Genomic DNA, 9567 nt, shown 5'->3' with positions numbered 1-9567 from the left:
GGAATGTCGTGTATTGATGTGACGTGCTGACATATGAGGTCACCACAATGAATGTGGGGTTTATTTCATGGACAAAGACATGTTGAAGTTTACCTTCGAGTCTGTTTGAGTTAATTCAGCATAATATCCTAAATATAGGGTTGAACAAGAGAGACCTGTAAAACATGCACAAACATTACGCTGATATGACGCTCACGAACATTTCCTGCAGCATCTCATAATCCAGACCAAACTCACTCAGAAAGTGGATACATTTTTTCCAGCTTGCTCTACGAGACCTCAACATTTCCTCAAGTTATTTTCAGCCAAACAGGAAATCAGTTCCAGGTAACCTATTGCTAATGATTATTATTTGTTTTAATGATGCTTGTAACACGGTCTGTAAACCAACATATTCCAGGATGAAACCGCACTGGTTTCCGCGGCCTGGTTTTGTTGTTCCCCCAGCTAGTTAGCTGTTAGCCAGTTAGCAACACATCTCCCGTCAAAACCCGTTTGTGTAGCTAACTAGCTAACATGCTAACTTTATTTCAGGGTCACGGTTGAAGTGTGACTTTTATTTAATAGTTAGCCAGCTGTCGACTCATTGTGAGTAAAATGGCTGTTGTGAGGAATAGGCTAACCGGCTGCTCCTTGTTTAGCCACAGATAGATAGGTTGTTTACAAAATATTTGGTTTAGCTATCTAGGTAGCTAGCCAAATTAGCTGGACTAACCGTTGCTAAACTAACCAGGTACAGGTTTATGCAAACAGCCAACGCCTCGATCATACCGACAGTATTATTGCGTTTTGGTACTCCCGAGTGGCGCAGCGATCTAAGGCACTGCATCTCAGTGCTAAAGGCGTCACTACTGACCCTGGTTCGATTCCAGGCTGTATCACAACCGGCCGTGATCGGGAGTCCCATAGGGTGGCGCACAATTGGCCAGGGTAGGCCTTAATTGGAAATATAATACTTTGTTCTGAACTGGCTTGCCTCGTTAAAGGTAAAATAAAAGTAATTTCTTATCCAACTGGTCCGGCGTTTGCCTTGCAGCATTGATTTGCAGAGGCAGTGCGTTCTGTTTGGTGATTTATGTTGAATTTATTGAACATATGCGTCAAACTGTATTCATAGACGTCTTGACAGAAATGGTAGCGGAATGTGAATGCTGCACACACATCCAGATGATGCTGTGTACCTTTTTGTGCAATAATTCTGTTGGTGTGATCAAGGCATAAGCCTTTTTCCATAATATTTTCAAGCAAATGAAGAAGGAATGTCGACCTAAGAAGCAACATTTGGTTTTCCATCATTATGATACAGCTGTGACGCAGTACTTCCGGGTCAAGGATATTTTGGAATCCTCCAGAATAAGAGTCCCGTTCTTTTGGATAAACTGACAAGATGCATGTCTCTCCGCCCTAATAATAATATAATAATATATACCATTTAGCAGACGCTTTTATCCAAAGCGACTTACAGTCATGTGTACATACATTCTACGTATGGGTGGTCCCGGGGATCGAACCAACTACCCTGGCGTTACAAGCGCCATGCTCTACCAACTGAGCTACAGAAGGATCATAATGGGAGTGGTTGTCCACAAAGCGGCACGGTGGGCTGTCTAGCTCCCCCCCCCTATCCTTTCTTTGAATTGGTGGATACATCTCATTATTGTAATCCTTTAAAAAAAGATTTGATGAGGGTTATTGACGTCAACCGCCTGTATTCAATGGAGAGATTGTATGCTACTAACATTTACTACCATCTTGGGCCAACTCCAGTATAGTGTCCTACTTATATCAGTACACTCCTGTAACGACTTAAACATTACGAAACTTCTATTAGATCAAATAAACCTTGTGTCGCAAATAATATTTTTTTGTTGTTGACTGAATTCGACGCACTCTTCATTGACTTCATACAAAAATCGGTTACTTAGCCAAACAACTGGGGGGAAAACACCACCTGCTGGACGGATACAGATTTGCACCCTAGCTGGGCCTCTCTCTTCCACTTCCTCTCTGTGTGAATACTTTGTAAATTAATAATTAGTGCAGAATTATCCATGTATTTTATCCTTGTAATTATTCTTTGTCTGATAACAAGTATTTCTATAAGATATTGTGGGATGTATTTGTTTATTTCAATCCTAAATGGTCAACAATGTTGTTTGTGTGTGTACTCTTATCTTGTGGACTAAGTGCTGCAGTAAAAGGTCCACTGAGTTTACACCCCCAGGAACACTTCTAGTCTCCAAGTCCACTGAGTTTACACCCCCAGGAACACTTCTAATCTCCAAGTCCACTGAGTTTACACCCCCAGGAACACTTCTAGTCTCCAAGTCCACTGAGTTTACACCCCCAGGAGCGTCGCTGCTCATTTTGCGGCCCTTTAAAGAGTGGCCAATCAGCTTTAATCCACTTCTGCGTCATAATGGACATAAATACTGCACCGTACATAATCGATTGTGTCTAATAAAACCAGGGTCCAGCCTCTACTCACTAGAGTCCATAGCATACAAAACAGAATGTACGTGTCCAATATGAAACATCTACTTGGATTGGCTACTCTTTAAGGGCTGCAAAATGGACAGCGACACTTCTCTGGGTGTGAACTCAGTGACAGTGTGAATGAACAGCGACACTTCTCTGGGTGTGAACTCAGTGACAGTGTGAATGAACAGCGACACTTCTCTGGGTGTGAAGTGAAGTGTGAATGGACAGCGACACTTCTCTGGGTGTGAACTCAGTGACAGTGTGAACGGACAGCGACACTTCTCTGGGTGTGAACTCAGTGACAGTGACGTTGTGAAGTTGGCACCGATAAGAAGTAGCCGGGAGTAGCAGATAGCGTAGCTAATGCAAATACACCCATTCTGGAAATTCATGAGCTGGAATATATCAAAGGTTTACACAGACCTACTCCTTCAAAGGTTTTTCTTTATTTTTACTATTTTTAGTAGTGAAGACATCAAAACTATAAAATGGCACATGAAATCATGTAGTAACTGAAAAAGTGTTAAACGAATGCTTTTCCAACAGTCTTCAAGGAGTTCCCACATACGCTGAGCACTTGTTGGCTGCTTTTCCTTCACTCTGCAGTCCAGCTCATCCCAAACCATCTCAATTGGGTTGAGGTTGGGTGATTGTGGAAGCCAGGTCATCTGATGCAGCATTCCATCACTCTCCTTCTTGGTCAAATAGCTCTTACACAGCCTGGAGGTGTGTTGGGTCATTGTCCTGTTGAAAAACAAATGATAGTGGGACTAAGCCCAAACCAGATGGGATGGCATATCGCTGCATAATGCTGCATGCTGGTTAAATGTGCGTTGAATTCTAAATAAATCACAGACGGTGTCACCAGCAAAGCACCATCACACCTCCTCCTCCATGCGTCACAGTGGGAACCACACATGCGGAGATCATCCGTTCACCTACTCTGCGTGTCAAAGACATGGTGGTTGGAACCAAGAATTTGGACTCATCAGAACAAAGGACAGATTTCCACTGGGCTAATGTCCATTGCTCATGTTTCTTGGCCCAAGCAAGTCCCTTCCTATTGGTGTCTTTTAGTAGTGGTTTCTCTGCAGCAATTCGACCATGAAGGCCTGATATCACGCAGTCTCCTCTGAACAGTTGATGTTGAGATGTGTCTGTTACTTGAACTCGGTGAAGCATTTATTTGGCCTGCAATCTGAGGTGCAGTTAACTCTAATGAACTTGTCCTCTGCAACAGGGGAAACTCTGGGTCTTCCTTTTCTGTGGCGTTCCTCATGAGCCAGTTTCATCATTGCGCCTGATGGTTTTTGTGACTCCACTTGAAGAAACATTCAAAGGTCTTGAAATTATCCGTATTGACTGACCTTCATGACTGTCGTTTCTCTTTGCTTATTTGAGCTGTTCTTGCCATAATGTCGACTTGGTCTTTTACCAAACAGGGCTATCGTCTGTATACCACCCCTACCTTGTCACAACACAACTGATTGGCTCAAACGCATTAAGAAGGAAACAAATTCCACAAATTAACTTTTAACAGGGCACACATGTTAATTGAAATACATTCCAGGTGGACTACCTCATGAAGCTGGTTGAGAGAATGCCAAGAGTATACAAAGCTGTCATCAAGGCAAAGGGTGGCTACTTTGAAGAATCTCAAATATAAAATATATTTTTAATTTGTTTGACACTTTCTTTGGTTACTACATGTTTCCATGTGAGTTATTTCATAGTTTTGATGTCTTCACTATTATTCTACAATGTAGAATAAAGAAAGAAAAACCCTTGAATGAGGAGGTGTGTCCAAACGTTTGATTGGTACTGTATGTACAGTGTGAAAGTGTGTGTGAAAGTGACCCGCTTAGATACATTTTTTGTTGTCTTTTCTGGAGCTATACCACGATCGAGGTTTGTGAAAATCACCCTGAACTCTTTCGGTCTTCTCTTCTTTTAGATCCACCTCTAGCCTACCATGTCTGAACCAGGTTCTGGTTGTGGTGTTCCAGCCCAGAGAAGCTCACAGCAGGGTCCAGAGTTGCTGTCAGTGAAGCTGGCGGACTGCAATCAAACAGTGGAACTCAATGTGATTGTCAAAGAGGAGGAGGAGGAGAGAGAAATCAATGAGGGGGAGGGGGAAGAGCGAGAGGAGGACAGGGCCTCTGTTGACTCAGGTAAATTCAGGATAACATCCTCTTTGGTTCAGAGGTAAACAACCCAAAATAACCATTGATTTTCTGGTTCATTAAGAAATGTAAACATATGTTTTTGGATGTTGAATAAAATGTTAATTCTGAATATTTAAGGAAGTTAGCTGGCTAACTCATTGATTCTGCTTTGTAGTATAACCCTCAGTATGTGTAAGAGGGAAGGCGAGTGCCCCCCAAAAATGTCTATCGACCATTGCGCAATGCATTGTAATTTGACAATGGCGGCATTATTTATGTGCAATGCAACAAGCCCCTTGCAAAAGTATTTCTTTCAATACACTGTTAATCCTAATTAATGTTGAATCCTACATTGTTAAACATAAAGCCTTTGTTCCTCTGTCTGTTTCTAACCCTATATCTGTTCATATTCTTACAGGAGAGATCCCCAACCCAGACTCAGTCAACGAGCCCAGTTCCACAGCATCAAGACTGCCTGGTTGTGAGAGTTACCCCTGTCCTCAATGTGGGAAGTGTTTCAGTCGAGCAGGAGACCTGAAGACTCATCAGAGATCGCACAGTGGAGAGAAGCCTACCTGTACTTTCAATGTGATTGTCAAAGAGGAGGACGGTGACTGTACTCTCAATGTGATTGTCAAAGAGGAGGAGGATGAGAAGGAAAAGAGAGGAGTTGAGGAAGAGAAGGAAACTAGTGGTATAGTTGACCCAGATACATCAAGACTTCGTGGTCGTTACCCTTGTCCTCAATGTGGAAAGAGTTTCAGTTCCTCAGGTAATCTAAAGAATCATCAAAGAGTTCACAATGGAGAGAAACCTCACCACTGCTCTCAATGTGGAAAGGGTTTCAGTCGAGCAGGAGACCTGAAGACTCATCAGAGATCTCACAGTGGAGAAAAGCCTCACCACTGCTCTCTTTGTGGGAAGTGTTTCAGTCGAGCAGGAGACCTGAAGACTCATCAGAGATCGCACAGTGGAGAGAAGTCTGCCAGTACTTTCAATGTGATTGTCAAAGAGGAGGAGGATGAAAAGGAAATCGATGAGACGGTAAAGAGAGAAGTTAAGGAAGAGCAGGAACCTAGTGGTGTAGTTGACCCAGATACATCAAGGCTATCTGGTCATGGTCGATTCCCCTGTCATCAGTGTGGGAAGAGTTTCCGTTCCTCAGGTAAACTAAAGAATCATCAAAGAGTACACAGTCGAGAGAAACCATTTCACTGTGCCACATGTGGGAAGAGTTTCCGTGAAAAATTCAACCTCACGAGACACAAGAAGGTACATAGTGGGGAGAAGCCGTATCACTGCACCCAGTGTGGGAAAAGCTTCAATCGTTCTGGAAGTCTTAAGGAACATCAAAGAGTACATACAGGGGAGAAGCCTTACCACTGCTCTCTTTGTCAGAAGAGTTTTAGCCAGCCAGGAAACCTTAAGAAACATCAGAGAATACACACAGGGGAGAAGCCTTACCGTTGCTCTCTGTGTGGAAATAGTTTTTGTTTTGCTGGAAACCTAAAGAATCATCAGAGATCACACTGTGGAGAGAAGCCTTACCGCTGCTCTCAGTGTGGGGAGGGATTCCCTCAACTAAAAAGTCTTAAAAGCCATCAGAAAATACATATTGGAGAGACGTCTCCCTCTACTTTCAATGTGATTGTCAAAGAGGAGGATGGTGACTGTACTTTCAATGTGATTGTCAAAGAAGAGGAGGATGGGAAGAAAATTGATGAGAAGGAAGTGAGAGAAGTTGAAGAGGACGACAACAACAGTGGTGTAGTTGACCCAGATACATCAAGATTGCCTGATCGGGGTCGTTACCCCTGTCCTCAATGTGGAAAGATTTTCAGTTCCTCAAGTAATCTTAAGAATCATCAAAGAGTACACACTGGAGAGAAACCTTTCCTCTGCTCCCAATGTGGGAAGAGTTTCAGTGAGAAAGTAAACCTTAAGAGACACGAAAGAGTGCATAGTGGAGAGAAGCCTTACCACTGCACCACATGTGGGAAGAGCTTCAATCATTCAGGAAGCCTTAGAGATCACCAGAGAATTCATACAGGGGAGAAACCTTACCACTGCTCACTTTGCGGAAATAATTTTCGTTTTGCAGGAGACCTAAAGAATCATCAGAGATCACATAGTGGAGAGAAACCTTACCAATGTTCTCGGTGTGGAGAGGGATTCACTCAGCTAAGAAGTCTAAGAAGTCATGAGAGAATATCCATTGGAGGGAAGCCTGCCTGTGCTTTCAATGTGATTGTCCAAGAAGAGAAAGAAGTTGAGGGAGAGGAGAGTGATGTGAAATAAACGTGAAGTGAGGATATATAAGCTAACTATAGGTATTGATATTCACACCTATCCTTGCAGTGGTGTCATGGACTGCACCATTTAGGGCTATCTTCATCTTCTTTTACTTCTGAGTGAATTGGAAGTTCACAAATGAACTCAACTTGAATACCACCACCACCTAATGTGCTAGAGAGTGTATAAATCTGACCTTTATTTTGACAGGGAGTCAATACTGAGACCGAGGTCTCTTTTCCAGATGAGGCCTGTATAGCACCACAATACACATTAATATACAATAAACACATTCAACTACCCATTCATATACACATTAATATACAATAAACCCATTAAACTACCAATTCATATACACATTAATACACAAACACATGCAACTACCCATTCATAAACACAATATACACAGTGTTATACACAACATGACACAAAGTAAAACACAATCATAAAAAAACAGACATTCTTTAGCAACAAGGTCCCATAACAACTGTCTGAAATGCCCTCGGAGCACCAATTCCTCCAATTTTAAAATGCATTGTAGATTATTCGACACACGCAAGGCACAAGGAAACCAAATGCTGATCTACCGAACTCTGTAGACACCAATGGAGTCTCTAGAGTTAACCAACCCCAATGGAGTCTCTAGAGTTAACCAACCCCAATGGAGTCTCAAGAGTTAACCAACACCAATGGAGTCTCTAGAGTTAACCAACCCCAATGGAGTCTCTAGAGTTAACCAACCCCAATGGAGTTTCTAGAGTTAACCAACCCCAATGGAGTTTCTAGAGTTAACCAACCCCAATGGAGTTTCTAGAGTTAACCAACCCCAATGGAGTCTCTAGAGTTAACCAACCCCAATGGAGTCTCTAGAGTTAACCAACCCCAATGGAGTCTCTAGTGTTAACCAAACCCAATGGAGTCTCTAGTGTTAACCAACCCCAATGGAGTCTCTAGAGTTAACCAACCCCAATGGAGTCTCTAGAGTTAACCAACCCCAATGGAGTTTCTAGAGTTAACCAACCCCAATGGAGTTTCTAGAGTTAACCAACCCCGTGACCAGGTTTGAGTTTTAAAAATCAGTAAGGGGTTTTCCTGCACAACTGTAAAATCAGACTGTCGCCTTGTCACAGCCAGGTCAGCAGTCGGGGTAATTCCGTAACGTAATATAGTATCATCCGTATTTAGATGAGATCGAGACAAGATCGTTAACAACTATAGTGGTTGCTGTAGTAATGCTATTCCCAGGCCTAAAGCCTTTACATGAGATCGATATACTGAACAATACATTTTCCATTCACACAAAAAAAGCTTATTTTGTGCTCAAATTTGTTTACGTCCTTGTTATTGAGCATTTTTTTCTTTTGTGAAGATAATCCATCCACCTGACAGATGTGTCATATCCAGAAGCTGATTAAATAGCATGACCATTACAGCGTGAACACTGACAAACTGATGTCCCAGCCTTATTAGTCTAGTCATGGTAAAAACATGACGTCTGGCCTCCCGAGTGTCACAGCGGTCTAAGGCACTACTGTCTTTCTTTTGAATGCACAGATGACACAATAAACAACAATATCTAACGTTTAACTACCACAGTATCATGTTACAGGGCAATTTCACAATTACATAGTCATAATCTCAAGCACCACTCCCAACATCAACATTTGTGAAAATGGCACATTTTTATGTTTTGCAGTAAAATATATAGAGGAATATGTGTTTATATGTTGTTGTTTTTTTGCAGTGAAATATATAGAGGAATATGTGTTTCCAATGACATCAGTGTGATTTTATCCAATTATCAGGAGGAATTTGTTTAGTAATTACCTACTAATTGGTTGATGATGTCATCACATATGTTGATGTTGGGGTGGTGCTGGAGATGATGAATGTGTAGTATGTTTTTTTTTTTAAATACATTATTTCCTGTTAAAGCAACGCATGTACATGACTAACATGTAAAACAGTAACATAGTCTATAGAGGCCTGTATACTGGGGGCTGAGTCTATAGAGGCCTGTATACTGGGGGCTGAGTCTATAGAGGCCTGTATACTGGGGGCTGAGTCTATAGAGGCCTGTATACTGGGGGCTGAGTCTATATATAGTGTATACTGGGGGCTGAGTCTATAGAGGCCTGTATACTGGGGGCTGAGTCTATAGAGGCCTGTATACTGGGGGCTGAGTCTATAGAGGCCTGTATACTGGGGGCTGAGTCTATAGAGGCCTGTATACTGGGGGCTGAGTCTATATATAGTGTATACTAGGGGCTGAGTCTATATAGTCTATAGAGGCCTGTATACTGGGGACTGAGTCTATAGAGGCCTGTATACTGGGGGCTGAGTCTATAGAGGCCTGTATACTGGGGGCTGAGTCTGTGTACTAGGGGCTGAGTCTATAGAGGCCTGTATACTGGGGGCTGAGTCTATATATAGTGTATACTAGGGGCTGAGTCTATAGAGGTCTGTATACTGGGGGCTGAGTCTATATATAGTATATACTAGGGGCTGAGTCTATATAAGTCTGTATACTGGGGCTGAGTCTATATATAGTATATACTGGGGGCTGAGTCTATATATATAGTATATACTGGGGGCTGAGTCTATATATAATAATAATAATAATATGCCA

General features: G+C 42.2%; 1 protein-coding gene across 1 annotated transcript; it reads left to right on the top strand.

Moving 5' to 3' along the window:
- Positions 1–148: 148 nt before the first annotated feature.
- On the top strand, positions 149–9312 carry LOC124002699 (zinc finger protein 436-like). Its single transcript, XM_046310362.1, has 3 exons — positions 149–327; positions 4436–4652; positions 5065–9312. The coding sequence occupies exons 2-3, from the start codon at positions 4454–4456 to the stop codon at positions 6942–6944; spliced, it is 2079 nt and encodes a 692-aa protein (XP_046166318.1). The 5' UTR covers positions 149–327; positions 4436–4453; the 3' UTR covers positions 6945–9312.
- Positions 9313–9567: the final 255 nt, after the last annotated feature.

This window comes from Oncorhynchus gorbuscha, linkage group LG18 (assembly GCF_021184085.1).
Source record: "Oncorhynchus gorbuscha isolate QuinsamMale2020 ecotype Even-year linkage group LG18, OgorEven_v1.0, whole genome shotgun sequence".
Taxonomy (NCBI): Eukaryota; Metazoa; Chordata; class Actinopteri; order Salmoniformes; family Salmonidae; genus Oncorhynchus; species Oncorhynchus gorbuscha.
Note: the sequence above shows the minus strand (reverse complement) of the source record. Positions and strands in the feature narration are given on the sequence as shown.

Coding starts and splice junctions, on each gene's coding strand:
- LOC124002699 (XM_046310362.1), top strand. CDS start 4,454: ATGTCTGAACCAGGTTCTGGTTGTGGTGTTCCAGCCCAGAGAAGCTCA. Junction 4,653..5,064: donor CAGGGCCTCTGTTGACTCAG/GTAAATTCAGGA, acceptor ATATTCTTACAG/GAGAGATCCCCAACCCAGAC.